Raw genomic sequence first — 26,913 nt, forward strand, 5'->3', positions numbered from 1 at the left:
AAGAAATCCTTGGCTGGTTTAGACATTCTAATATGGGTTGTTCCCTGTAGGAGCTTTTTGCTGCTTGTCTGAAGCAGTCAATCCTTTCTGTTACTCCATAGCAATCAAATGGCCCAGACCTGCTGCTGAGCTCCCCCAGCCCTCTGTTGTCCCTCAGGCCCCACGTTTGCCTAGCGCTGACTAATCTTAAAAGACTCTCTTCAGAGCTTGCACTGTGGCCTGGCCTGTCTGAATTTGATGTTTCGTCCTGTGAACAAACCATCCCCTAAAGTGTCCAAATGCAAACTCTATGCACAGACAGGTGGGTTTTGTCAAGCGGTGGGATGGAGTCTAACAAATACGGTCTTCAGATGTATGGCATCATAGCATTTAGGTCAGAAAGCTAATTTGGAAGTGGCGCTTTCTTGCGTTTATGCTTCCAACTGCACATATCAGCAGTTGCTGGGGAGCACAATTTCAGCCTTTCTGACATTGCTTGTTAGTAAACCATCCAGGGATTTTCTTTTTCTTGTAGGAGGTATGCAGGAACTAGATTGCTTCTCAGATCATCTACACAGCTACTAGAAATGGACGATCATTCCTTTAAAAGTAGAATTCTATAGCTCAGATGATACCCCTTGTGAATTTGTACTGACATGTACTGATGATTTGCATCAATACCTGTAGCAGTGCTCTATACTTCTATACCACAGGCTTTTTTGTGTGGGGGGTTATCCTTCAGCTAAACATAGATGTTTCAGTAAGAGCCTGTGAAAGTAAAAGGGGAAGATAAATGCCAGTTCTCTAGGAAGTACTCCAGGGAAAATGTCTAGTAATTGTGGGGTCACTGACTGTAGCTTGGAGAAAATTTCAGGTCAAGAGCTCTCCCAAGAAAAAAATTGAGGGGTGGGTACTGGAGCACAGAAGACAATTCAAGTAGAGTGCTCCTGAGATGACGTACCAGTTCACATGCACATCTCTGAGAAGGAACAGGGAGCAGATCAGACCCAGCAAAAAGCATCAGCACCAAGGAGTTGCAAGACCTGGGGCTCATGGCAGTATCCAGGGAAACAGTGAGAAGAAGCTTCCTAGACTGGAGGTGGAGGCCTTTGTTATGAGTGCAGGAGATGGGAGGAAGTTGGCACCAAGTCTTAGGCTGTAAATACTCCTGTGTTAATCAAATCCTTGCTATACCCAGCATGGTGCTCACTCTTGCCCCCGCTTTTGCAGGTTTGCTAAAGGAGCTGCTGAAATCTGACCATTTTGTATCCATTCTTATGAATAATTCAAAGACACAGGAGGAGTCTGAGACCCCTGAATTTTTAGAAGGGGAAAATCCACTGCCGCTTGTTCTCAAAAAGGTGATTGCTGAAGTAGTAGTGAATTATCGGTAGACATAAAGAATTTGATGGCCTGTATTGAATCTTCATCTGAGGCACTCCAGTATACTGTTGCCAACACCAGCAATAGAGGCTGCAGTGGGAAATGGGGACACCCCCACAGATCACCTCATTGTTCATTCCTGCATCCTGGAGGGGGCAAATTTTACTCCTGGCCTCACTGATTTTACTCACTCACACTTGAGGTTTGATACAGCACTTGTAGTGCCAGCATGACTTAACATGCGGCCAGAGCTATTCATACTCATAACCTTCTCTGTTGTGTTTCTCATTTTGCGTTTTTTGAGTGTATTTGGTCCAGTGTTTTATCTTGCCGTAGCAAGTTTAACCCATGAAATACATGCCAAAAGAGAGATCTTCACTTAGGTTTTACAATTGAAAATGTAGAGGAAACTGTTTTCTACTCATATCTGCATAGTTAACTTCCTCTCTCATTTTGACTTTTGTTTCCCAACAGCTTTTGTTGACCAGAGATGAGATGTTACAGGCAGCAAGTTCTCACTGTGTGGCTGCAGTGCTGGTTCACTCTCCCAGCAGATATGCTCCTGCTTTTATCCATGCGGATGTCCCAGGTAAAGAAATGCAGTAGCATCTTACTGTTCATCTCCCGGTATCAAAGCACTCCCTGGCTGTTTGTTTTAGGAATCAGTCTGGCTCCAAGAAATCCACTGATGGCTTAATGTGTGTGGTGACCATTCTATACCTGTAAAAACAGCTAATGTGATTTTAGGATTAGAAGGGGAGAGTAAATTTTCAAGTGAAAGTATAGAAGGAGCTGTCAACAGGCAGAATGGAGTTTCCACAGCAAGAATTTGGACAAGTTCTTGAGGTCAAGGTCCTTCTTGCAGGACCTTAGATACAAGCTTAAACCTGGTGTTCTGTGTTATCCCACTAAATCCTGTAAGTTTGCACAGAATTTGATCAAGAATTTAGCTTTAGAATGCAGCTGTGGGAGATGGTTTATTATTTCTCTGTAATCCCAAAAGACAGAAATGCTTTCATTTTGCAAATTCTTTGGGAGATGTAAAAGTTATGAGGAAAAAAAGATCACTGCGTCTGTGATAAAGCTTGCTTTGTGGCTTTTTATTTGTGTCAAAGGCTAGAGCCACAATTCAGCTCCTGACTGCTGAGTTTGTGCTGGGAAGATGCCTGCCTGCGGGACTCTGCTCTCCAGTCACCTTGTTTTGAAGACTAGCGCACCCCCAAGCATCCGCTCCATTCTCCATTCCTGCCGCTTCATAATACAACTGTTCTCCCTGTGGCTGTTGCTATGCTTCCTCGTATCCTCCTCCTTCTTCTGCTCTGTTCTAGGAGCAGCTGTGCCATGCTGTGAGCAGACTGCCTCTTACCAGGGTGACCTTATTTTTGTGTGTGTGTTTGCAGAATTCCTATTTGAGTGTCTCTCGTGCAACAGCGAAATTCTCATCTGGTCGGTGTATTGCTGCCTGCTCCTCCTAACTGAAGAGCGCCTTTTCTTCTCAAAGTGTCACACAGTCTATGGTGAGTCATCAACCTTTCTGACAGGGTGACTGCAGTAATACTGTGGGCATTTGTTGTGCCGCTAGCTGAATTTCAACGCTTTATACACACAATCACAATTTCCAGTCAGGATGGATAAAGGACAGAAAATGAGTACCTATCAGACATGTTTGTGATATCCAACATAACTTAAATTTACAGTGTCTCTGTCCTAATGAGTTCCTGATAAGCATGCATTCATTATAATAACCAGTTATCGTGACTGACACTACCTAAGTTACTATTAAGTATTTCTGTGGACATGCCAAGAGTGGATTTAGGAAGAAAGGCTAACTTCTTTCCATTCTTCTCATCTTACCTCCAGCAGTGGAGGTTGGGGCCTATTATCAGGGAGATGAGTGTTCGTTCATCAGTTTTGGGCAGTTGTTTCTGTCAGTAGCTCAGAAGAATAATTGTTCAAATCTTCCTTCCTTTTAAAATTAATTTTGCTTCCATCCTGGAATTTTGGGTGTTAAAAGCCCTTTCTGTGACTTCTCTTGAACATGTGCAGGCATTGAATCTCTGGTGAGGAGTCTCCAAGTTGTCCTGCAGCTGAACAATGTGGAGTTACACAAACAAGGGCTCCTGCTCTTCACTGAAATATTGAAACGGTAAGGGAGCACCCCCATCAGGCTTGCACAGGCAGAGTTTGGTGGCCCAAAATGGAGGCTGTGGTGCTTTTGCTTTTTAAGGGTTTTGTCCGAGACTAAATATCTACACCCCCAGAGCCTTTGTGTTTGAAAGATGTTGCTGAACAAATGCGTCTCCCTTATTCCTGTGAAAAAGCGCCTGATGGTTGTTTCTGGACGTCCCAGCCTGCATCCACCAGTGTATCTACCTCTTCCTGCTTCCTTGCCAATCTGGGAGGTGAAATCTCCTTTCAGCTGTAGATAGAGCCAGGAGGGAAGGGTAGGAAGGTCCAGGCGTATGTGAGCAGGCCAGTTCCTTCTAAGTGCGCCTTTGTGACAAAACAGAGCATGCAAATTCCATGGCTTCTAGTCTTGTATCATCATCTGAGCTAAATTCAAACAGCAAAAACAAATTCTAGGCTGAAATATTAATGTCTTCTGTCACTTTTTCCCTCTTGTTTTCTGATATGGAATAACATACCCTGGCTTGTTTTTCTTCTGTGCTTCCTGTTCTTGCCTCTATGATCTTGTTCCCGTCCTGTCATGCTAGTGACAGAGTCTTGGTTTTGCCACATAGTTCCCCCAAGAGAGCCCTTGAGCTGAATTTTGGAAACGTCACAGTCAATTTCGTAGCAAGTGGCAGGGTAAAAAGGAGAAGGAAAAACAGCAGTGCTAGAACAGTGTGATGATGCCAGTGTAGGATCTGTCAAAAAGAGAAACCAGGATGTGGGAAACACTAATTACAGCATTTATGCTTGTAAAACAAAGAGAACACTCTGTGCAATTACTCTCATTTTCTAGCACACACATTCTGTTTCTCTGAACTTTGCCTTAGAAATTATGTTTTATTTAAAACTATCTCAAAGTGTGGAAAGGGGTCTCATCCTGGAACCTCCCTTTGTGGTTTTTCCTTGCAGATGGATTTTCTTGGGTAAGCGAGCCCCACATTCTGGTGTTGTCCAGGCTGGATGTATTGCTCCCCTTGTACTGCTCCCTGTGTTAGGAATGGTGGGTGGCTCTCCCTAGAGTGCCCCTTGTCTATCCCAGCAAAACCAGCGGCAGGCACAGTTTGGGGCCCAAAGACAAGAGGCTGCAGAAAGCTACAAGGGTGCTGTCCTTCACACTTTTCTCCCAGGCCATGAAGACATCATAGTGCACCATATTGCCAGTGGGCTTGTGCCTCTTGAATGAGTCAGCAATACTCCTCCGTCCCTTCCTCCTTGCATGAGTCAGTGAAGACTTCTTTTTTTTCCTGATGTGTTTTACTTCAGAAGGTCAGCAATTAAAGAAAGGAAATACAGAGGTTTAATAGAATTGCAGTATACCTAGAAAGAGCTTGGAAGCTCAGCACACTGCTTATGGCTTGGGCCAGAGGCTGCTCCTGATGCCCAAGTTCCACAAGATCTTTTCCCTGCCTTGCCTACCTCACAGCTTTTTCATGTGAGGTGACTGCCAAGCTGGGTTTCATCCCACTGAGTGACTAAAAAGAGTGATTCTGCCTCTGTTCACTTTTTGCCTTGTAGCTGGGCTACTAGTGTAATTTCTACTGAAGTTCACGTTCCTCTCCCATTTGTGCATGGGAGCACGTGCTCCTGGCTTGCTTTAGTCAGGCACATCTGTGAAAACTGAATAACAGGGAGTACTTTTGGCTCCCAAGTCTGGCTCCTGTCATGCTGTGCTGCTTTTCTTGCTTCGCTTTGGAGAGGCCCTCTGGCAGACTGTTAGTGCCTCTCGTCCACATGTAGTTGCCTTGTCCTCCCCCTGCTTTCTCTGCTCTACCTGCCTTGCCAGAAGCCAAAAGAGCACAGTCTGCCATTTACACAGCTCTGTCCAATAACGGAATTAATGGCTTGTCATCCCTCTGTGGTCTTGTGCTGAATGCTCAAAGGTGTTGTGTCACAAGGTGATCAGACAACCAAAATGCTCACTAGCAATAAGAACTGTCAAACAAGAACTGGATTGTGTTTATTTTCCTGATTACTTTTCAAGTTCATGAAAGTCTCTGTCCTTCTGGCAGCATCTGGCATTAGAAGTGTGATAGGACTGTGAGAGAAACTATTCTTATGGTATCATCCTTCTTCTAGGATGGTCACGTTTACTTTTTTACTCAGAAATATGAATTGCCAGATGAACCTGCAAACGCCAGAGCAGATGGCCTCAACAGAGTCCTAGGCAGAGAGATCACTGTGTTTTGCAAAGCCCGTTTTTCTTGTGCTTTTCATGTCAGCGTTTACTGCTGCAGTCACACAGTTATCCAAGCTGTGGGTTTTTTTCATCATAGTAGGGCTCCAGACCTGCTGGAGTACACTCTTTGTAGCAAACCCTCCACCTGCTGAAGTTTGGGACTACATCCTTGAGAGCAGCTGTCTCTGAATACTGAAAAGCATGTCCATTTGGTGAAATGAGGAGAGGGCAATACAGTTACTTAACTCTGACGATATTCTCCTTGTTTACTTTGTTTCCTCTTTGCAGGCAACCGGTGGAAATCAAATTATTCACCAATCGAGGTGTATGTATAGAAGCCATCGATGTTTTGATGGGAACAGTGAACTGCCCAGTGCTGGAGGTGGTAGTGGACGCTATGGGAGCTGTGGCGGCTTTCCTGAGGTAGGCAGGAAAATATTTGCAGGCTTTTCTTCAGGTAGATATGCTGATACCATGTTGGTCTCTGCAGCTCCCCTGTGGCTGTGTGGGTGAGCGTGCTCTGCAGTGGGACTTCTGGCTGAGACAGGCGTGGGTACAGCAGAGCTAGCTTCCCACCCACCTCAAAAGGCTGCCAGGGCAATGAAGCTGCAGTAGGCAGCGAGTTGCTGCAGCAAGGACCTAGCGTCCCGGGCAGGCTTGTACTGCGGCTGCTATGGCTTTGTCACTCTTTGCCCAGTCCGGGTAGATAAGAGCAAGCATAAGACTGTACAGTCGTATGCTTCCTGACTATAGTGGGAACGGACAATGAATGCAGTGAGGGTGTGTTTGGATGCTTGTGTGGATGAAGGCATTGTTCAGATATTGTGATATTCTGTGCTGGAGAGAAGTAGCAATGACATATTGCTGTCAGAAGAGCAGTTGTTTCTGCTGGTGTTGCCTTTCCAGGTGGAATGTCCCCAGCAGGGAATGTGCATTGCTGTCTTTCTGCTTGTTCAGGAAGGACCATCTGAGCTCCCCTCCAGTCCCATATGAAGAGCTGCAGAAGCTGATGGAGGCAGTGCTGAGGCGATGTGCTGACCTTTCCCCACCGCAGAGTAGCAAGAGGCATGCAGTAAGTCAAAAGTTGTTGCTTGTTGGTAGGACCAAGCAGAACAGGAATGATCCTCCTAGCACACTATGTGGATGGTGTATACATGTCCTGTCCCCTTCCCTATGGCTGTTGGGTTTTCTGGTGTTTCTTTTGATCCTCGTGCCTCAAGATGATATCAGTCTTTATCTTTGAAGTATCTTTGAAGGTGGATGCTGGTGAATGCTGTCTTTCTAAATCAATGAAGATTTGTGGGGCAGCACTTGAGCACACTGCTCGCTTTATGTGTCCAGTACTCCGAAGTCATTTGAACTTCCCCTTCTTCAGGCCCCCCCACCTTGTAGGCTGCATCGGTCAATCTATTTGTTTGGCAGTGAACGTCTCTTGCTGTGCCTTCAGACCACATCATATGAGTGCTGTGATGCCTCAGCAAGGGAGCTGTTAGCCACTCTTTGAAATGTAAATCCTTTCCTGTTAGTGTGATGTGCTGCTGTGACCTATGCACTTCTGAGGAAAGCCTCCATTACAGATGGCTAGTGAAAAGACAAGGGCTGAGCCTTCTTACTCTAGGTTTGGAGTCATGTAGGTTTAGATTGCATGTCTGTAGCAGCAAGAGCATCTTGCTGGAGTACCAGAGCTCCAAATGCCCGCTGAACTATCTTTAGGCCCAAGTTCTGTGGTACCAGATGTCTGCTCTGCCTGGAGAAGACAGAACTGCATTCTGTGCCATAGGCAGATGTTGGTTAGTCTGTTTGCATACACACAGAGCTTGGTGTCCCATTCAGAATAAGGAGCTTCATAGGAAGGAAATTAGGCAGATAGTAAGGACATCCAGGCTGTCTTTAATGGGAGAAAGGGGAAATGATTGTACCTGAACTGAGTTATCTCACCATCAAATGCAGAAGGAGAAGGAGTTCTGAACTGCCAGGCACCAATGTCTCACCGTACCCCACTCTGGTAGTATTCAGAGAAGGCTACCACAACAGGTTAAGGCTTAAAGGCAGATTTTGGGTTACAAGCAGTTCCCAGTTTGGGCAAATGATTAACTCTGATGCTGCAGTTGGCTTCTGGCTGAACTCAGTAGGAGCTGTGTGGGAACAAGAGCTAGTACATGGATAGTTGCTTACAAATCTGAGCCAAAGTAGAGAACTTCTAAGGTTTCAGTGCTCAGCAAGGAGGGCAACTGTTTGGCATTGTCTGAAAAGTAATAGGAAGAAACAACATTTAAAAAAATATCAAGCTTTCCCAGAAGGGTTTGAAGCTCCATTAGCTGAGCTGTTAAAAGCTGATTAGAGCAAACCATGGCGATACAGTCTGCAAAGACGGGCCAGTGCAGAACTAGTAGCTCTGTAACTCTGTCCTCCCTAGGAAGAGCACACAAGCTCTCTAATTCTGCCCTCCCTGGGGAAAGGACAATAGTAAAAAAAACAGTTATGTGAAAAGAGTGACAGGAAATCTATTGTTCCTCCTGTTGCTGCTATCAGAGAAGAAAGCTATTTTTTCCAACGGTGAACATAAGATTTTAAAGACTTCTCTCCGTTAACAGGGTGATCTCCTATTCTCAGTGTCTCAGAGTCACCCAGCAAACAGAAGTCTCAGCAGAGTTCCTCAGAGACAGGGCCAGCTCTTGCTCAGCACCCTGGAAAGTTTCAGAAATGCTTGCAGGTGAGGACAAATTGGGGAGGTGGGCAGGTGGGCGGTGTGTGTGTCCATGTCCGTCTGTTCTTCTGTCCTGGTAACTGAGTTCCTCTACCCAACCCCACCAATCACAGGTGAGTTCAATGCATGGCACTTGTCAGTGAAACAAAAGAACGAGGGGTATGTAGTGATAGTGTAAATTTTGTGACACCTGTATGTGTCTCCCAAGAAATTTGCCTGGGACCTATCAGTTTATTTCATGTCTTTGGTCTTTGAGGAAATGCTTGAAAAGTAGCCAAAACTGGTGACGATGTAAGAATGGTTGGAGGGTATGTGTGAAACCATATTCCTGTGCCCTGGGGTACGTGGTATCATTCCTGGAGAGGATTAACCATTTAACAGGTGTGTATCTGCTCCAGATGCTGGCTTTGGATTTGCTCATGTCTGTGACCTATTACTGCGAGTTGGTTTATAGGCACCAACTTTTCCTATTTTTCTGGGTGGGAGCTGTCTCACCTTAGCTGCCAGCAGACAGCAGTAAATGAAACCGGATCTGTTGTTAGGGAACTCTGAACAATTTATTTTGCCTTCCATTGCTTGCATTTGTTTTGGCTGAGATAATTCAGTCAGAAGCGGGTGTTCCTGTCTGCACTGACCCAGTGTCTTGGGGTGGTGTTACAGGGCACTTGGGTTCAGTCATGGGTTTTACATCAGCTGAATGGTCCCCTGGCTGATTTTCATGAGGTTTGCTTTATTGTGCTCCAGGCACTCTGGCCTGGCTGAGAACCTTTAGTCTTGCCACACTAGGGCTTCCCACAGCAGGTATGTTCTTCACAGAAGCTAATCCTTCCTTTCCCAACTTGTACTGTTGTGCAACATTATTCACTTTTAATAGCTTCACTCAAGAGGTAACTCTGTGCGATTGCCAGATTCCTGTGTTTCCAACCCATCAAGTGTTTGTGGGGTCCTTGACAGTGAAAGTTGTGATGGAAATGCAGTATTTCCTGACTTCCTTTACGGAGCAAGGAGGATTCCTCTCTCCTCTGGTATCCGCTTTGTGTTTGTAGGTTAGCAGTGGAATTCCAGAGTGACCCCATGGCCCAGGAGAATGCTTTCACTGCCCCCAACTCTGGGAGCAAGGACACGCTGAGCAACTTCTCTGAGTTCCTGTTGAGGATTTGTGACAGTCTCTGCATCCCCATGGTCATGGTAGGGTTTTGTTTGAACTTGGTCTACTCCTTGGATACCTGGAAAGGTGCTTTCAAGCACCAAGAGAGGTTTGCACAAGTTTTTTTTGAGGGAAGATTGCATATAGAGTAAACCAAGAACTGCTGTGTCATTTGCCACCTCTCTGGAGACAAATGTGACATTATACAGTTCATGCAAAATGGGATTGTACGGTCTCAGGGTGGAGAAATTCATAAAAGATTCCATGTAGATGGCAGTGTCTTTCTTCAGACTCTGAAATCCCCATAGCCTACCTGCCATGTTATCTAATCCATGGCAGCTCTGGATGTTGCAGAAAATGAAGAGTGCCTGAAATGTTGTTTCCCCTTCTGCTTTTCCTTTCAAAACTTTCCTGTGTCCCAGAAAGCAGAGGTGTTTTGCATCTGCAATTTTGTTTTCACACTTCTTTCCAGAAGGTATTGAGGAGGCTGCCCAGTCTACACAGCAAGGGCAGTACTAAGCATTGCGTCTCAGTAAGGCCAGGGGCAAGGTTTAAAAAGCAACAGTGGAGAGTCATCTGTGCTTTAGTGCTCCATACAGACCTGTCACTAAGACACTTTGAGCAGAATTGTCAAAACAATGGGACTCTAGTTGTGGTTTCTCAATGTTGAGTAAATTTTGCTTGTGCTTTGCTGCAGGTAAAGGTGTATGGATGCTTGCAATTGTTGGGAGCTTGGAGATGTTTTGTTTTGTATTTTTTTAACCAATCTCTTGGTAGGTAGCTGTAGCAGCATTGCTGTTCTCCCTGAAGGGAAGGTGCAGTGCATGTCCGGTTTGGCACCACTGGAGTCAGCGTGCTGTTTCTTGCTCACTGAACTTGGGTAAAAATTAATGAACTGTGAGAAAATTGTCCAGTGACCTTCTACAAGAGTGAGTTGAGTCATTCTGTTCTAAATGGTTTAGGGCTGGACTCTGTAGAGACCTTAAATGCGTGTGTTTGCCACTACTGAATAAAATCTGAAGCACAGGTGTTAAGTGTTCCTGAAGTCAGTTGCACTTAAGCTTAACACTGGAGAATTAGCCATCTGACCTGTAAGAACAGTTATGTCCAGGGCAATATGGGGAGTAATGATGGTCGCTGTGCATTAAGGCCTAACTGCTTGCCAGCTGGAATCAGGAAGAAGTTTCTTGCTTGATGTAATGTCTTGCAGAGTTAGAAGTACAGCTCATAACGTTGTCAGAGGGGAGTGTTAGTTGCTTTCAAAATGCTCTGGAAGCCTGCGTTCTTGCTGCTAGGCATTTTGGTAGAAGAACTGTTACTCCATTTGCTTGGATTTAGAAATCTAACTTTCTGGGTGGGCAGAAGGCCGGAAGAAAGCTGCTGCTTTCAGTGTTTATTGCATATCATGTACATGATCTTTCTTCCTTCCACAGAACTACCTGGAAGGGGCTGTCAGCCCATCAGTAATGGAGGTTTTCATCTCAACACTTAATACCCTCTTTACGGTGGTGCCAAACATGCGGAATAAGTTCTCCAAAAAGCTGGGTATGGGAGTAGTGTGGGATCATGTTCTCTGTGCTCTTAACTTAACTGATGGAACTTGCTGCTACTGCATATTACTGAGGCAATGAGCTTAACGAGACTTTATGTGGAGGATTACATTACATGTTTATATGAGTAAGAATAGAGTGCGCAGTCATGTTCAGCAGCATGAAAAAGTTATTTGGTCTAGCAATGGTTATGGGACAGATTTTATTTTAGATAAGTAAGTTGTGTCAGCTTTACTCTTTCCTCTGGAATATTCAGAATTGTCTGTTCCTGTAGACAGGGATTTTGCTGAAATTATTGGTGGGATTTTACTATGGAGAAATCCTGTTTACTCAGTGTATTCCTTACTCTTTGCACAGCAGAGAGGCGATGTTTAGAATTCCTCTATTCTAAGCATGTGAAGCTGGGAAATCTTCCCTTCTCCTCCTGAGAAGAAAATGAATCTCCCCTCCAAACCAAACTCAGAGTAGTTTGCTTTGTAAGAGAAGGCCTAACAAATGTATTCATATTAAGATGGCCTGCCCTGTTTACCAGGTTTGCGTTGCGATGTGTGGGGATGGTTATGGGACCTGCTTACTCTTTTCCCTTACGGTACATGTTCTGTGCTCCTTCGACATTTCTGTCTTGCTTTCTGTCTAGCATCCTCCTCCTTCATCCGACTGACACTGGAGCTGAAGGCCAGGTTTTGCTCTGTACAAAGGTATTGCAATGTGTGTATTTTGAGTGAGTAAAAAATTTCCAGATGGGAAAGCACATCATGCCTTACCTAATACACCTGATTAGGCAAGATGGGAGGTTGAAAGACTCAAGAGTGGTTGTATCTTATTGCAAAATGTAAACGGCAACTGGCAATGGAAAAGCTGGATGTGGGAGAAAGAAGAAGCAGTCAGGTAGGGGGAAGGTGGATTTACACAGTGATGTGAGAATTCTGTGCTCCGTCATGAGGTGCGCAGATAGAGATAAAGCAGCCTGACTTTGGAGTAGTCAAATCAGGGGGTGTTTTGAAAAGAAGTAACAGTAGCATCATTTCCATTTGAGCTCTGGCTTCCTAGGCACATATTACCACTATTTTTGTTCCTTGTGGTGTGATAATGTGTAAGAAACGTGAGGGGAGGAGGAAGACTTCAACAGCAGGCATTGCAAAGGTTATTCTGTAGCAGAGGCTAGGATTTCTAGGTTGAGGAGGACTTCGGGAGACTGTGGATCTGCAGAGATGTTTTACCTCCTCTTTTCCTGTCACTGCATCTTATTAAAAGAGTAAGCAAAATACACAGCACCCCTAGTCCAAGTTACCAGTGTGGAAGTTAGAGTGGGAATGTTTGTGCCTGTGAATGGTGTGTGGGGGGAGTGATCTAGGCCACGGAATACAGTAGTGTGGGGCACCAAGGATGGTGTGTTACAGTGCAAAGATATTTGGTTATGTCCCATTCTGCAAGGAAATCAATTGGAGAGAGAGAGAAATTCCTATAAATAGAGCTGTACTCACCCTTTCAGTTAACATTTTGGTGTTCTTCATTGTTCATCCCTGGAAACATCATTGCTCAAAAATCTCCTTACTGATGTTAGCCAGTGGAATCAGGTATCGGGAGCCACCCTCATACACCTCCCATTCTCTGCAGTGTTATGTGGATACATGGTATGATGATTTTAAGAGTACCCCACTGCATTCCTGTTGTCCGAGGATATGTGAATACATTCACTGTCATCATCGCTATTGCACCTGCCACATCTGTGAGCTGACTGTCCTCTGGGAACTCATCATTTCCCTGGAAACCCGGGTTGGCTCCTGGAGACTTTTTGTGACAGGGCAGGTGCTTGTATGTGATCCTTCAGTAAACTGAGGTTCTGACAGACAGCGTGTGATATTAGAGGTATGAAGAGGATGTTTCTAGCTTTCTTCACTATATCTTTCTGCTCTTCTTCACAGTAATCCTGCCTTGAATCAGGCCTGTTCCAGCTTCCTCTACAACTTGTGCCTGAGCCTTTACTCTGCCACAGAGAAGGAGAGAATTTCTTCTCAGGAGGGCAAGTTTGGGGAAAGAAACAAATTGCTTCATTTAGTTTGAAGCCCTGCCACCCTCTATTTAGGCAATAGGTGCAAAAATAATTTAAAAAAAAAAAAAAGAGAGACAAAGGAAGAAGGGAGGGAGGACACACAAAAGCTCTATTTAGAGATATTTTTTTCCCCTGCTTTTTTTTTTAAGCTGGTCCAGCAAGGACATAACACTCAGAGAATGCCTTTTGAAGAGTTTGGAACCCTACCTGAAAGAATGTGTTTCATATGCCTATGGTTTTGGCAGTGGCAATGCACAGTGGCATTTCTTAGCACAACTGTGCATGGCTTAATTGAAGCAATACTATTTGCCACATATTCACCCATATCTGCAGATTAAGGTCATTTTTTCCTCTGGCATACTCTATAAAGCTTTCCTGTCTGTACTGTAACTTTCCATAATAGGTAAGTCCCAAATGAATGAGATGAAACTTTCCACATCGCAGAACCCACTTTTCCCAGTGGCAGTGGTTGGTCTGCATATAGGCAGCATCAGCAAAGAGCTGGGAACCTCAAACAGAAGCGTCTTTTCATCCTCAAAGCCAGCTCCATTAAATCTGGTCTCACACCTCTATTCATGCCAAATCATAGAGGTGCGCTTGCTGTATGCAGACTGTGGGGTAGTAGGTTGGCTTTGATATTTCTTATATCAGGAGCTTCCCTAATTTAATGTGCCTGAGTTAAGGCAGGCAGATGCTTCCATCCCCCTGTTCCACTCTGTTTTGTCATAGTCATTCCCCATCACTGCCTGCCTGCTCATATTAGTTTTATTTCTAGAGCAAGAGATGTCTGAGCTCCTGCAGAAGGGTCTGCCTCAATTAAACTACACTGTTGCTGAAAGCCTTCTCCTCCTGGCTGAAACACCTGAGCCTTTCTCTTTGGATCAGTCTCTTTGCAGCCACCAACACTGCTTCGTACTACTCTTATACTTTGCCTATACCCTTGGGGACAGGTGAGCCATAAGTATACAAGGCAAGTGGTTTTGTGGCCTTTACATACCATGTATTGGTGGGTAAGGCATGTCTAATGTTATTTTTTCCACTCCAATCTCCTTGAACGCAGGTTTGTCCCAGAAGCAGAATTATCTTTAGCCATAAGAAATTTCCTCGTATCAGCACAGGACCGTGGAGACTGTCCCCCTCCATACATACTCAGAGCTGCTCTTTATCTCCTTGCTGTCTGTCAGGACAAAGGCAAAGCCCTGGACTTGGTAAAAGAAGATTTCATGCCTACCTCTTGGATGTTTTTTGTTGAAACTAAGGTTTCTCCCTACTCCCATCAACCCTCTTGCAGAAAGTATTTTGACATAGGTGGTGAGCAGTGAATGAGCGAAGAGTGTGCAGTGCATCTACACTCTGGAAAGTTAACTGAGAAAAGCCACTAGGGAATATAGATTTGACTGAATAAATTTGTGTATGTGTGGGAAGTGTAAATGCGTTGGATAGGCTGTGAATTCACATATGGAATATAATAAATTTCATAGCTTCATTCTCCTGAACACATCTACAGCCTCTGCAGCAGGCTTTCTAGTGTTCCCATATGGCTCTTTGCTGCTGCTGCACAGCTTTGAGCACTGTATAAAGCCTACAAGTTTCTTAGCTTTTGTGATGCAAATGGGCTTCACAAAATGATGTTTAACTGATATATTTGATTGTCTACTGAAAAGGCAGTGTGACTGATTCTCACAGTAAACTCTCATCACTTCAGCTTTTTGATATTCAGTGCCTGGTGATTATTTTGTTCTCTCTCCCCCTCCCCCTTTCCATCCTACACGCTTACCAGAGGTCGTTGTGTACCATAAGGAGGATCCTGAATAATCTTCCAGATCTGAGTTTTGTCTACGTTCATTGTCCTCTCCTGATGAAATTCTTCCTGCACTACCCTGAACTTACGGGGAGATTTGGACACCAGGTCCTCCAACTCTGGTTTTCCTGGGGAGACTGCAAGCAAGCTGAGACTGAAGAAGCTGGTTTTGGCGTGTCTGATCAGCTGAGCAGTGCTAACCCGTTACTTCCCATTCTGAAGAGCAATTCCAGCATTTTACTTATTTTACTGGTATGTGACTTTCACAAAGACAGGCTGCTATCCTGTCCCTGATTTAGGTGAATTTGTGGCTCTTAAAGTTCTTAGTGCTGTTATGAGGCCAAGGATTCTGCTAGAAGGGCTCATGTGTGTATACACAGACTTCCACCTCCCAGGGAAGCCTAATACGGAAAATGGGACTGTGTATGTGTGTTAGCTCTTTCTCTGTCATCCATCCACTGTGATAGAAAGGGATCTTTTAATAGTTGGCTAGGAAGAGATCTGAAGGGTGCTGCTGATGTATGCCGTGAAAAACCCTATTCCTTTCTCTGTCCGGATATGCAGCTGGGTACTCCAGCTTCTTCTGTGGCAGCCTTTCAAGAAGCTGTTTTGCTAATATGGGAGCAATGGTTTGCTACTGATAGATGAGAAGGGTGTGAGGAACAAAGAACTTTGAGAAAGCAGCATGCGGAGAACAGGTTTTGAGGGCACGGCTTTCTGTTTGCTTGGGGTTTTAGTTTTGTTTGCTTTTAACTGGAGAGTCTTGTCAGAGATTTTTGCAGTACTCTTGAGTTTTCAGGACTGCAAATAGCATGTTTTATTGCTCTTAAAAGATAAAATAAAAATCTTGGGACAGGGAAAATTAATCAGTGCAGGGGAGAAAGGGGCCTTGAAGTAGCAGGACTAGCGTGTTTGCCTTTAGCTGGCATAATGAGCTCTGTTAACCTCTGTAATCGTGACAGAATCCAGTTCCTGATGGATACTCAGAGCCCTTTTCTCGCTTCCACCTCCCCTAGCTGCCCTGTCACCCCTCACCAGCCGTGGACACTTGTCCCATGACTATTCAGCTAGTCACATAGTAAATGCTTGCTAACATTGCCACACAAGATGAGTGGCAATGAGATTTGCCTATAAGGGCAAAAACTAAGAGCTGTGATGTTTCTTCTCGAGCCTATTAGAGAAATTAAAACTGTGTATCATTGAGAATAGACACCCATGTCAGCAGACAGTGAAGAAGCAAGGTTTGATTCTGAGTGGGCACCCATTGGGTATTGCAGACTGGCATGTATTTATTCTGATATAAGAGGCTATGAAGTAAATTTTAATATCCCAGGTTACTGAAATGACTGACAGAAGGGCTCTCATGTAGGGCAGTTCTTTCACAGTTAGGGTGATATTGCAGAGTAGGTAGCAACATCCAGACATTTGATACCATTGCAGAGCATTAGTAAAAGTGATCAATGAGATGACATATCAGTACAAATTAAGGAGGAGAAGTGTCCCATGAGACTTGCCTGTGCTGTTACCTTTGGCAGTAGTTCTGGAACCTATCACTCTATAAACTAAAGCAGATGTATACATCCAAGGTCTATCAAACACAAAAGAGAAACGGTGGCTCCTTCGCTGAATGGTATAGCATTCCTGCTTTGTCTTTTCTGTCTTGCCATGTACTCTTGCAGAAATAAATTAATTTAGCTCTGCCCTGGTCTTTAGAGTGAGTTGTAATAAATCACAGGCTTTGACAATTCACCTTTCAGTTGGGGAAGAGCATAATCAATCTGAATTTAGATGGGCTAATAAAACAGTGCAATATCCTGGGATAAATATACTGTCAGATGTAAACAAAACTTATGAGGTGAATAACCTCAGCCTGAGAATGCACTAGTAAAATGTAAAGGCTCTGCATGGTACAGTGAAACAAAAATGAATGTCCTTCCAAGGATGATTTATTTGCTTATCTGCTTTTAATAATTGTCTAGATTAGATAGAACAGATGGTTAATGGCTTCCTCTGAGACCTTGAGCTCCTGAGTAGGAAGGAAGATGTTAACACAGTGATCCATTTACCAGGACCAGGAAGGCTGTGGCCCTTGGTTAGTGCCATTTTGTGTTGTGTGTGTTCATCTGGGGGTGAATGTGGTTGTGATCACACACTGTCCAACTTGTCTTCTCCATGCTCCAGATCTGAGCTGCTCTCTGAGAGAATGGAGATAGGCTGACTGATGTTATATTGCAGACTGATGTTAGAATGCAGAGCCAATTGTGCAGACAGCTCCCTGCCCCTTATTCCTGAAGGTCTCAGATACGGGCAGAAATCAGGCTCAGAACTAGAGAGGTTTTTCTGGCACAGGCAGTCTGTTCTTACCTTAACTACTTTCCTTGGGTATGGGGTCACGCAGCTATTTCCTCTCCATCATCCCAGTCTGCGTAACTACTGCCTGATAGGGGAAGGCAGCTGGAAAAGGCAGTAGGCTGCCCTGACAGGCCCTAGGCTTGGTTGCTGAGACTAGTTTTCTGTTTACCTCTTTCAGCTGTACCATTTGCAATGCAGTAGCCAGGACTACTGGGGGAGGAGAGGAAAGGTGATGCTGACGTAATACATGTTAAGACTATCATGTTATGTCAGCGCTACCAGGCGTTTGTGGAACTGCATCCGTACATGCTGTGCAGGTGAATTTTATGTTAAACACCTTAACAACAAAAGTATGCCCAAATTAAGGCTGTGGGATTCATCTCAGAGGCTCCAGACAGAGCTCTGTAGTCAAGAAGCAGGCTCATGGGCTGAATGCTGTGTATACGATTCTTCCATTTTCTGTGACTGATTGCTTGTCTGGTTTAGGTACATTTCATGCAGTTTAGCTGTTATGTTGCTACTGCAGAAATAAGGCTGCCGGCCTTTTGAAAATGAGTAACTATGGACTGACTCATAAGCTTGAATTTAGGTAAGCATCTTTAATATGCAACCTGATTTTTCCAAACAACAAGGAGAGCAGAAGTGACAGAGGCTCTGTGCTCTTGGAAACAGGGCCCTGGCTTTAGGATCTCGCTTGTCTAAAACCTCGACATTAAATGTGTGTTACCCCTACACTCATGTGCTGGACAGGAGTTACACAGCCAAATCCATTCTTTAATCGGGATATTACTCAGAGGTGCCCATCAGGCGAGAGTCCGTCTGCTTTATTCAGTTATCTGTTTAATCAGGACATACTTAATCTGAATGGTGCTTTATTAGGCTGTTTCCCAAGGCACAGATTAGCATAATGGTATTAAATAGCAGTGACTTCTGCCTAATCGCAGCAGAAAGGTAACGTGTGTGCATCTTCCCTCACAGGACCTGGTCTGCTCAAGCTCTGTGGAGGTCGCTTGGAAGGTGTTGATGACTCTAAGGACCTTCCTGGAAAAAAATGAGGATGCCCTTGTCTGTGACCTCCTCCGGAATCAGTTCCTACAGATTCTGCAGCAGCTGCTGGTAGAGAGCAGCTCAGCCTCCTTACAAGGTGACTCCCCTCTGTGACTTGGGTTTTGCTGTAATATCAACTATCACGGTAGATGGCTGAAAGGATGCAGTCTGGGATAAAGTGTTTTTGAACTGCTAGCGTAGCTTCAGTACTTATCTGCATGAGGAAGTTTGTGGACAGAACTGTGCTGATTTGGTTTCCTTCTCCACAAGTTCTTGTTTTGAATATTTCTGATATAGGTTGTTCTGGCTTCAAACTGTGATTGTTGAACAAAGGCAAGGTTTTCTTATACTCTCCTAAGTGTTTAAGTGGACAGCTGTGCTGGTAAATCTCCCAGCTTGAACAGTGGCTCAATTGGTGATGGAAAGGCATCCTCCTTTTTGCCTCTTTTCTGCGCAAAACAGCTTGGTGTGCCTGAGTACGCTTGGTTCTCAGGGCACAGGGGCCAGGAGCAGAGATGGTTTGAATCATTCATGATTCACTGATCTCCAAACAGGAACTGTGGTATCACCAGGTCTCATAATTCTATTAAATCTCTCAAAGATTTCTCCTAGTTGTGACAGGGGAAATCCTTCTGTTTTCCTTACTAGCCTGGCTGCAGAGTTGGGACTGTTGTCCCATCATGAATGGTGCAAAGCAGTCTGTGAGCTTGAACTGAAAAAGGGAGCAGTGCTAGGATGTCCTTGGCTCCCCTGGGACAGGGGCCCAGCACAGCTTTTGGTTGTTCCTGAGAGGGCTGCTGACACTTGTAACAGCCCTGGTCTGTTTAGGGTGTTTTGCTGAGCAGAAGTTGGGATGGAAGCAACAATAGGGAAAGTGTTTTTTCCTTACCTCCAGCAAAGTCGGTAGGCTGGAGAAGAGAGGGGTTGGAAAGCAGGAGCATCATAGAGCATGAGGCTACAAAGTTATGGATAAAGAAGGAGTTGTGGTGTCCCTCTGTCACTGATCTAGTGATCTACTGTGGGGGCGTAGATTGTCTGTGTTGTGGGAGTCAGATCTATTTCTCCAAACTGCTGGTGATGGAGACAGGACACTAGGCTAGAATGCCTTTTGCAAGATTAGAGCCCTTCTGTGGTGTCTAATATCCCCAGCTTCTCTTCATACTGTGTCTTGAACTCGTTAGCTGAGTTACTGGCAGCCCCATCCAGAAAGTCAAACACCAGATGTACTCTGGAGACAACGTCTTCCTTGTCTCCCAGCACGCAGGCAGCTCTCTGTGAGGTCTGAGGCAGGTAAGTCCAGGGGATCTGCATTCCTGTTCAAACAGTAGCCTGCTCTTAGACAACAAGAAGGCCCAACAGTGGGACTCCATCGAGAGTATGTTAACAGTAAAGACACCCATAAATGTTTCCTCCTCTAAACTGAAAACTCCTGAGCCTTTGTGAAGACTTTCTGCAGGCAATAGTTGCTTGCTGTAGGTATGGCTGTATACAATGCAAGGCACTGTTTACAGTGCTGCAGAAGAGTGAATATACTAGGGAGGAGGTTGCCCTGGGGTGGCTGACCAGCTCCACTGTCCTCGAGTACAGACCTGCCATGTGGGGCTTTCACCTCTACTGTCTCTGCTCTGCCCTGTGGGGTGGGATGGGCAGCATCTTCTGGCCTCACAAGGTGCTGGAGAACAAATGCTGTCCAGCTGAGCACTCGGAGGTGCTGGGCTGCGGTTAAAGCTTGGGCTACCAGTGATGGTCAAGTAGATGGGAAGAGGGCAGTCTGCAAAGGGCAGGTGACTTCTACTTTATTAAGTGTCAATTTGAATGTGCAGTGACCGTGCCCCTTACATGGTTCACTAAGTGTGTAAAAGACCCTGGCCTCCTTTTCTCCCCTCCTTTCTAGTTGTTCTAGAATGATGTTGGCAGGATCCAGCATGTAAGGGGGCCCGATCCAGAGGTGACTGTAGACATGAGAATTTAGTTGTGTTTGTAAAGGAGGAATATTTCATCCCCTAACCCACACTCATTCCCAAGCTGGAAAATTACCAATTCTTGGCATGCTTTAAGGTACAACAGTTTAAAGTTCACTGACAAGCTAAGCTGTCTGCACCTTTCTTTAGCTAACAGGAACCTGCCTGTTTTGCTGAGCCTCCTTTTCCTGGTGCAGCTGCGGAGCAAGGGTGTGAGGGAACTGGACAGCACAGACTTCAAGCTGCTTCACCAGGGTGAGTCTGTGCTTCCATTTTCTCCCAGGGGGCTTTAATCTGTGTTTGTTAATTGTTCCTTAAGAGGATCAGGGGCTGGCTCTTTGTCCTTTGAGAGAAGGTATATCTTGCATTACAGTTATGGTTGCTTTGAGATACTTTCATAGCTAGAGCATTGTAAAGAGCCCTGGTTACCAGTTCAGTCAACAAAACCCAGGTTCTCTGCCTCTTGCTTTTACAATACGTTTGTTGTCTGAAACCTCACAAGGTGGACAAAGTATTCTCCTGGCCGTGACATTATTTCAGGGTCTATAACTGTTGTTGACTTGGCACATGACAGTATTGCTGCTGTGCTTTCTGAAACATCCTTCCCTGTCCACACTTGCTAACCTACCCCTGTGGGGTTCACGCCACAGGGGTGTCCCGGGAACCAGCCATCAGGAACCCGCAGCCTAGTGAACCTGGGCTCTTCCTGGAGTGTGAGTCCAGAGTATATGGGTCCCAACCAGTTGCAGGACTTGCGCGTTCCACCCCAGAGACATGGAAGAACAGGCTGTGTTTGTTTGTTTGCCATACTGTGACCTGCTTTCTTGTCTGGTGATCCTTACTTGGTGACTTCTCCCTTCTTACTTGGCTACTGGAGGTTCATGCAGACCGTGAAAAAAGAATAGATACTAGAGGGAAGCTCAGCTGATCCACCCTCTCATCTTTTCCCCGCTCTGACAAATTGATCTCTCCAGCAGACTTTGAAGGACTATCTGCTTCAATTTGAAATGTTCTATGTCTCGGGGCTGCCTGTGTTGCCCTTGTAAAGAGGCAGTGTTTCTCAGACATTCATTAGCCAAGGGAACTGGGGGTGTGGAAGAAGCATGTCCTCTTTATACCAGCCCTTTTTAGCTGCTGTGATTTCAGAGCACAGCTCAGATGCTCCCAGGAGTCACAAGCTCCTTCTGCTCTTGCTTTCTGCTCTGTATTTTTCAAAACAACCCTCCCCCTGCCCCAGCCAGCCCCTTCATTCTCTGCTTGGCTCCCCAGGCTATGTTCTTCAGGAGTGGGTGTGCAGAGCACTCTCCTCTGATGAGGCCTACGTGAAACCAGCTCGTAGATGGAAGGAGTGTGGGGAGGCGTGTTGATGTGTGTTTTTTGAGAATTGCTTACTTAGACTTTAAGCTCTTCAAAAGATGTCCTATGACAGTTTTGCTGAGCCCTGCAGTCCTGGATTTCCCTCCCAAACTCTTGCTGAACATTGTTCTTAAATGTTTGGGGCTTAAAACAAACATGGCGTGTTTATTCCTGGTGAGCAGAGTTGGTGAGAGTGGAGGAGCACAGCTCTCCATGCCATTCCCCAGACTGATCACCATGTGAGACAGGCACACGGCTGTTTATGGTTGACCTAGTAATAGGTTCAAACTCAGTCTGTGGAAATAGGTAACTTATAGTCTGTTGCTCTTGGATTTATTACTGCCCAATGTTACACGTGCCCATACCCTTTCCTATTCGCTTGCTTCACAGAAAGAGTGGTCAGACACTGGAATAGGCTGCCCAGGGAGGTGGTGGAGTCACCATCCCTGGATGTGTTTAAGACTCCTTTAGATGTGGTGTTAAGGGATATGGTGTAAGGGAGAACTTTGTAGACTGGAGTCGATGGTTGAACTCGATGATCCCAAGGGTCTTTTCCAACCTAAATGATTCTATGATTCTATTCCCCCCTCCCTGTTATCATCCTCCGCTGCACTGTTCAGTCTAAAGCAAACACTCTAGGGCAGATGCCTATTGCTTTGTCTGTACCATGCTCTGTTTATTTTCACTTCAGGTTGTGTCGCTCTTGTCTGAATTCTCTCCCCACTGACTGACTTCTTTCTTGTGCTGAGGTGCTCTGTTATGTTCGTGTCTGTGTTATGCACGTTCTTTTATTTCCAGTCAGTAATCTCTGTGGGAAATGCAAGCCGAGGGACACTGACCTCCTGCAGCCATCCTTGAATTTTCTGTACTGCAGCCTTCATCAGACAACACCTTGTAGTCAACAGAGAGGTGAGGCAAGATTGTATTGATCGCTAAGTTAATCTTGGCAAGGTTGTAGCTTGGCCATCAGAGGCTGTGTTCTAACTGTCTCAGCAGGTAAGGTGTATTTTTCCCCTTCCAGGCACAGCATTACAGTTAACAAAGACCATTTTGTATTTGTGATGAGGTTTTTTAGATTGAGGGTTTTGTTTTGGTTTGGTTTGGTTTTACTACCTTCTGATGATTCAGGAATTGGCTGCTGAGAGACAGAATCACTGTATTTTTCTTGTTCATAAAGCACAGCAGTGGAGATTTGGTGCCTTGTTTGAAAAGTCCTGCTATTGCCATGCTTCAAAAAATTAAACAATAATAGAGAACAGCTCTAACCAACCTTCCAGCTGTGTTAGCTGAAGGCCGGTCGTTTTATTAGCTGGCCGACTGGTCGCTTGTGCTGTGGGAGATGAATACCAGCATAGCTGGACAGCCTTACTCTGATGAGCTGTGGCAGCTGGGGCTGCCTCACTGCAGCAGGGGCGTGCTCTGCACATCTCTTCTGCTTGTCAAGCTGGTTTAACCTGTGCCATCCCATCAGCCGCTCTGATTATGTTTCTCCCATACAGCAGTGGCTGTGCTGCTCTCCAATGTGTCCTTGCTAGAGCTCCTGCAGAAGGTTTTGGAGTGCACCTGGTTGCGGTCCCCTCCCTCTGAACCTGCTTACCTGTCATCTGAGGATGCTTTGCTGTGCTCTGGATGGCTGTTGGTTGCGTCCCTCTTGCTGTATCAGCATCGCTACAATACCGAGGTTAGAACCACTCTAGCATTCAGACCCAGAGAATGGCTAAACCTTAAAAAAATAATAAAAAAATAATAAAATTCTTCATTAGCAGAGGGAAGTGGTTTGCTTTGGCCTGGAATCTGCTTGCCTTGGTTGCTGTTTTGTTATAGTCAACAAGTTATTCCTTGCTGCACTTCTCCAGCCGGACTGGAAGCTAGCATGTTGTGGAAGGCTGAGACACAAATTATTGGAGAGTTAGAGAGGGGCAGAAATCATGGGGGAAAAGGTGCATACCCAGCCCTCCTAATCCAAATCACTTTCCTCTTCAGGACGGAGCAAAATCCGTTTTAAGATCTTTCTCAAAGAAAGGCTGGGGGTGGAAGACACAGCTCCCATGTTGCGAAGTGCTTTTTTGGTACTAAAATGATCAATAGTGGAACAGTCGCAATCCAAACCTATTGGTGGCAAGTGAGTGCTCGGTTTTAGCTGAATGTGGACAGCTGTCATTTTATTTGAGGCATTGCAGTTTGACAAGAGAGCTAAGCTTGATTGTCAGCTGATAATGGAATTACAACTTCGAGGGAAGCACTTTCTAATGCCAACACAAGGGGATAATGTTTCCTTTGAAGTATCTACCTAGGCCTCTCTCCCTCTCGTGATATGGAGTTAAACAGCATGTTGTGAGTTGTGAGCTCTGCCCAGCAGAGTATGTTCTTTGGGAGTCGTGGATGATAAAATCACATTAAGGACATGTGTGCATCTGCACAGAGAGGCAAGGGCTGGTTCTGTAATACTGAGGGAAGACTTTTTCCAAAAGTCCAAATGAGACCAAGTGTGCGCCTGTTACTTCACAGGTGTGCTGCCTCTGCTTAGGTTTTACAGCACTGGACTTATACGGACTGTTAGCTGTGTGAATGCATAGCAAGACCTGCCTGTTCTGCTCTATTAACTGCTGAGCACAATTTACCTTCTCAGTTTACAAGTCACGGCTGGGTCTGGGTGGTCAGTGTCGTGTGGGTCCCAAAAGGGACTCAGTTGTAGTGGCTAATGTTGAGTTTCATCTTCTGTGATTGACCCTCTCAGCTCATATTGATCCTTGAAGTGCAATCATTTAGTGGCTTACAAGCCTGTTGTTTGGCTTCATCAATACCTTACTGGCTTGATGTGCTATGACCTGCAATCCAGAATCCTTCTTGCACCAGAGAAGAGGAAAGAAACTACAGATGCAGGTCGCAAATGGAAGTGGTTCAAGTATGCTTCAGCATTTCTAAGCTTCAGTGTTTCTAATCTGCTGCTGCAGGAGAAGGAGAGGGGATAAGAGGAAGACTCACTTCTCTTGCTGCTTTCTGCTGCTCACTATTGCTGAAGCTGCACAAAGCACCCTGGAGGCCCTTGTAGAGAGTCTTTGGCCTTTGTGGCTGTGAATGTTAGCTGATGGCAGGCTGTCTCCCTGAGCCTGCAGTTTTTTAGAGGGGAACAACGGCTCCCAAGAAATGCGAGTTGCCCACATTTCATCTCAGGCTGGTGTTAATGATGCGGACTTGTCTGGCCATAGCAAGCTTGCATCTTAACTGTGTTACTGCTAATGGCTTTAGCAAAAGCCTGCAGATAAACGTGGGTCATGGATGGTAGGTTATTAAAGGCTTTGGCTTGTCAGTTCTTAGACAAGTAACCACTGCCACCCTGTTGCAGGAGGTACTCCTAGCTCTCCTATTGAATATTTCTCTCTTCAGAAGACAGGTTGAAGGAATCAGCCCTGTGCTCCTTATGCCTGCCCTTCCGTGTAAACTCTCTGCCTTACTGAAGAGCTTGAACCCATCTGGGGCTCTGTGAGTCTTCATGCCATTGCTGTTGGATGTCTGCTCTGTGATGGAAACAGTATTTTGCAGACGGCCCTCTCAAGCCCACCTTTGCTATTACCTCTAGTTCCCAAGTCCCTAACCTCCTCTGCCTCCTTCACCCATGTCTTGGTTCCTAGCCCTGGGCTCTTTGCAGGCTTCCCAGCTCCAGCAGGCAGGGCCAGATTCTTGTCATCACTGCTGCCTGACTGTGTGGCTAATGTACAGATGTATTTGATGATGGCTGTTCCTGCTATTCCATGTGCTCAGCAGTCTGCCAGCCACGTGCCAGAGGGCCTGCAGGGAGTAGTGAGAGCAAGACAGGCAAACGAGTTGCACTGTGGTTTGGAAGCTGTGCGGGGCTGGCAACTGGTGATGAGTGAAACTTGAGGCCCCAGTGATGTGGCTCTCCCTTCTGGGTCAGACTCCTGCAACCCTGTTGCTGTTCCCTTGTTTTTCAATGGTCATCATGAGGTAGTGTCTAAAGACTGAAAGTACATAAGGGAGCTTTTTACCTGGTCCAAACCAGCACCATTTATTCTCTTATATTTAATTCTCCTCTAGGTTCACCAGACACTCTCTCTAGACCTAACAAAAGTCCTGAATGCAGTCATCTTCAGGAAGAAGAAGCCAATCCTGCTGTTAGGTATTTTGCATCTGTTACAGGGATTTGACTGGAAGCAGCTGCTAGTACCATATTACAGGCAACGTGGGAGAACTGGTGACATTGGGATGGGATGGTGCAGTTGCTGGTGGGGATCTGGAAGATTTGGTCCATTTGGCTTTGGGAGTACGTAACTGGTGGTGAGAAAGGGCAAAACGGAGCTGTCTGGAGTTCTGCTGGACCAATCTTCCTTGGAGGTTGATAGTGACATCTGGAACTGAGCATGAACTGGGATAGTGTCTCACAGAGAGGAGACGAACAAGGGAACTCATGTTGCCATTCCTGCCTGCAGCTGTCAGCAGTTGCTGGGCAACTCCAGTGGGCCCTTAGCCCAAATTTCCTTTCCTCACCTCTTTTATGCTATTGCACAGGCACCAACACAGGGCAGGGGAGAGGAAAACACTGACACACACTAATAAGCAGCTCCCTGTCTAGTGAGCATCATGCAGTTCCTGAGAGCTATCCTGCGACAGAACTTCTCCTCCTCTCTGCTGGTGATTGTTGGCCAAAACACAGCCCAAGGTGCTACACAACCACAGCCATCATCACTGCAGGATGCTGCCTTGCACCCCCTTACCTCGCAGCAGGTCTTCTCGCTTGTTGTCAGTCTGCAGAACCTTCTGGTGCATGTCCAGTTGCAGGTATAGAAAATATGACTTTTGGAACAACACTAGTGTTGGGCTTCAAGCAGGTACACTAATCTGAGGAGAAACCACCCTGTTGCAGAACCTAAGGGGCTGCCTTTTTGTTATCTTCTGCCTGCATTTTCCACCCCTTAGAGACATGTGATGAGGAGGAGGGAAAATACTCTTGCTGCAGCATGGCGCAGTGAGAAAGAAAGTAAATCAAGCTATATGGTACTCCCTGCTGCTGAACTGGATAGCTGAAATTCTGTGTGCTAATCTCTCTTTTCCCATGTGCTCTGCAGGAACACCACACCCAAAGGGACATAGGTTGGAAAAATTCTGTCCCCCCACCCCTGGCAAGGTTCTTTTGGGGGGTAGTACATCAGTGTACATTTAAATTGCCAAAACGATATTGGGCTCCAGGGGATAGTACATCGGTTTACATTT

General features: G+C 45.5%; 1 protein-coding gene across 1 annotated transcript in view; it reads left to right on the forward strand.

Annotated features, from left to right (window-relative positions):
• MEI1 (meiotic double-stranded break formation protein 1) overlaps positions 1-26,913 on the forward strand; it is a 38,954-nt gene that overhangs the window by 6,622 nt on the left and 5,419 nt on the right. The window contains exons 7-26 of the mRNA XM_063322545.1: positions 1,210-1,340; positions 1,837-1,951; positions 2,763-2,879; positions 3,409-3,508; positions 5,999-6,133; positions 6,668-6,782; positions 8,305-8,423; positions 9,464-9,605; positions 10,998-11,109; positions 11,752-11,812; positions 13,040-13,137; positions 13,943-14,117; positions 14,228-14,375; positions 14,948-15,220; positions 18,299-18,464; positions 20,479-20,583; positions 22,483-22,593; positions 23,184-23,365; positions 25,741-25,822; positions 26,276-26,481. Coding sequence (XP_063178615.1) covers positions 1,210-1,340; positions 1,837-1,951; positions 2,763-2,879; positions 3,409-3,508; positions 5,999-6,133; positions 6,668-6,782; positions 8,305-8,423; positions 9,464-9,605; positions 10,998-11,109; positions 11,752-11,812; positions 13,040-13,137; positions 13,943-14,117; positions 14,228-14,375; positions 14,948-15,220; positions 18,299-18,464; positions 20,479-20,583; positions 22,483-22,593; positions 23,184-23,365; positions 25,741-25,822; positions 26,276-26,481 — 2,693 coding nt within the window. The remainder of the gene's footprint in view (positions 1-1,209; positions 1,341-1,836; positions 1,952-2,762; positions 2,880-3,408; positions 3,509-5,998; positions 6,134-6,667; positions 6,783-8,304; positions 8,424-9,463; positions 9,606-10,997; positions 11,110-11,751; positions 11,813-13,039; positions 13,138-13,942; positions 14,118-14,227; positions 14,376-14,947; positions 15,221-18,298; positions 18,465-20,478; positions 20,584-22,482; positions 22,594-23,183; positions 23,366-25,740; positions 25,823-26,275; positions 26,482-26,913) is intronic.

The sequence above is a fragment of the Chroicocephalus ridibundus genome, chromosome 1 (assembly GCF_963924245.1).
Source record: "Chroicocephalus ridibundus chromosome 1, bChrRid1.1, whole genome shotgun sequence".
NCBI lineage: Eukaryota > Metazoa > Chordata > Aves > Charadriiformes > Laridae > Chroicocephalus > Chroicocephalus ridibundus.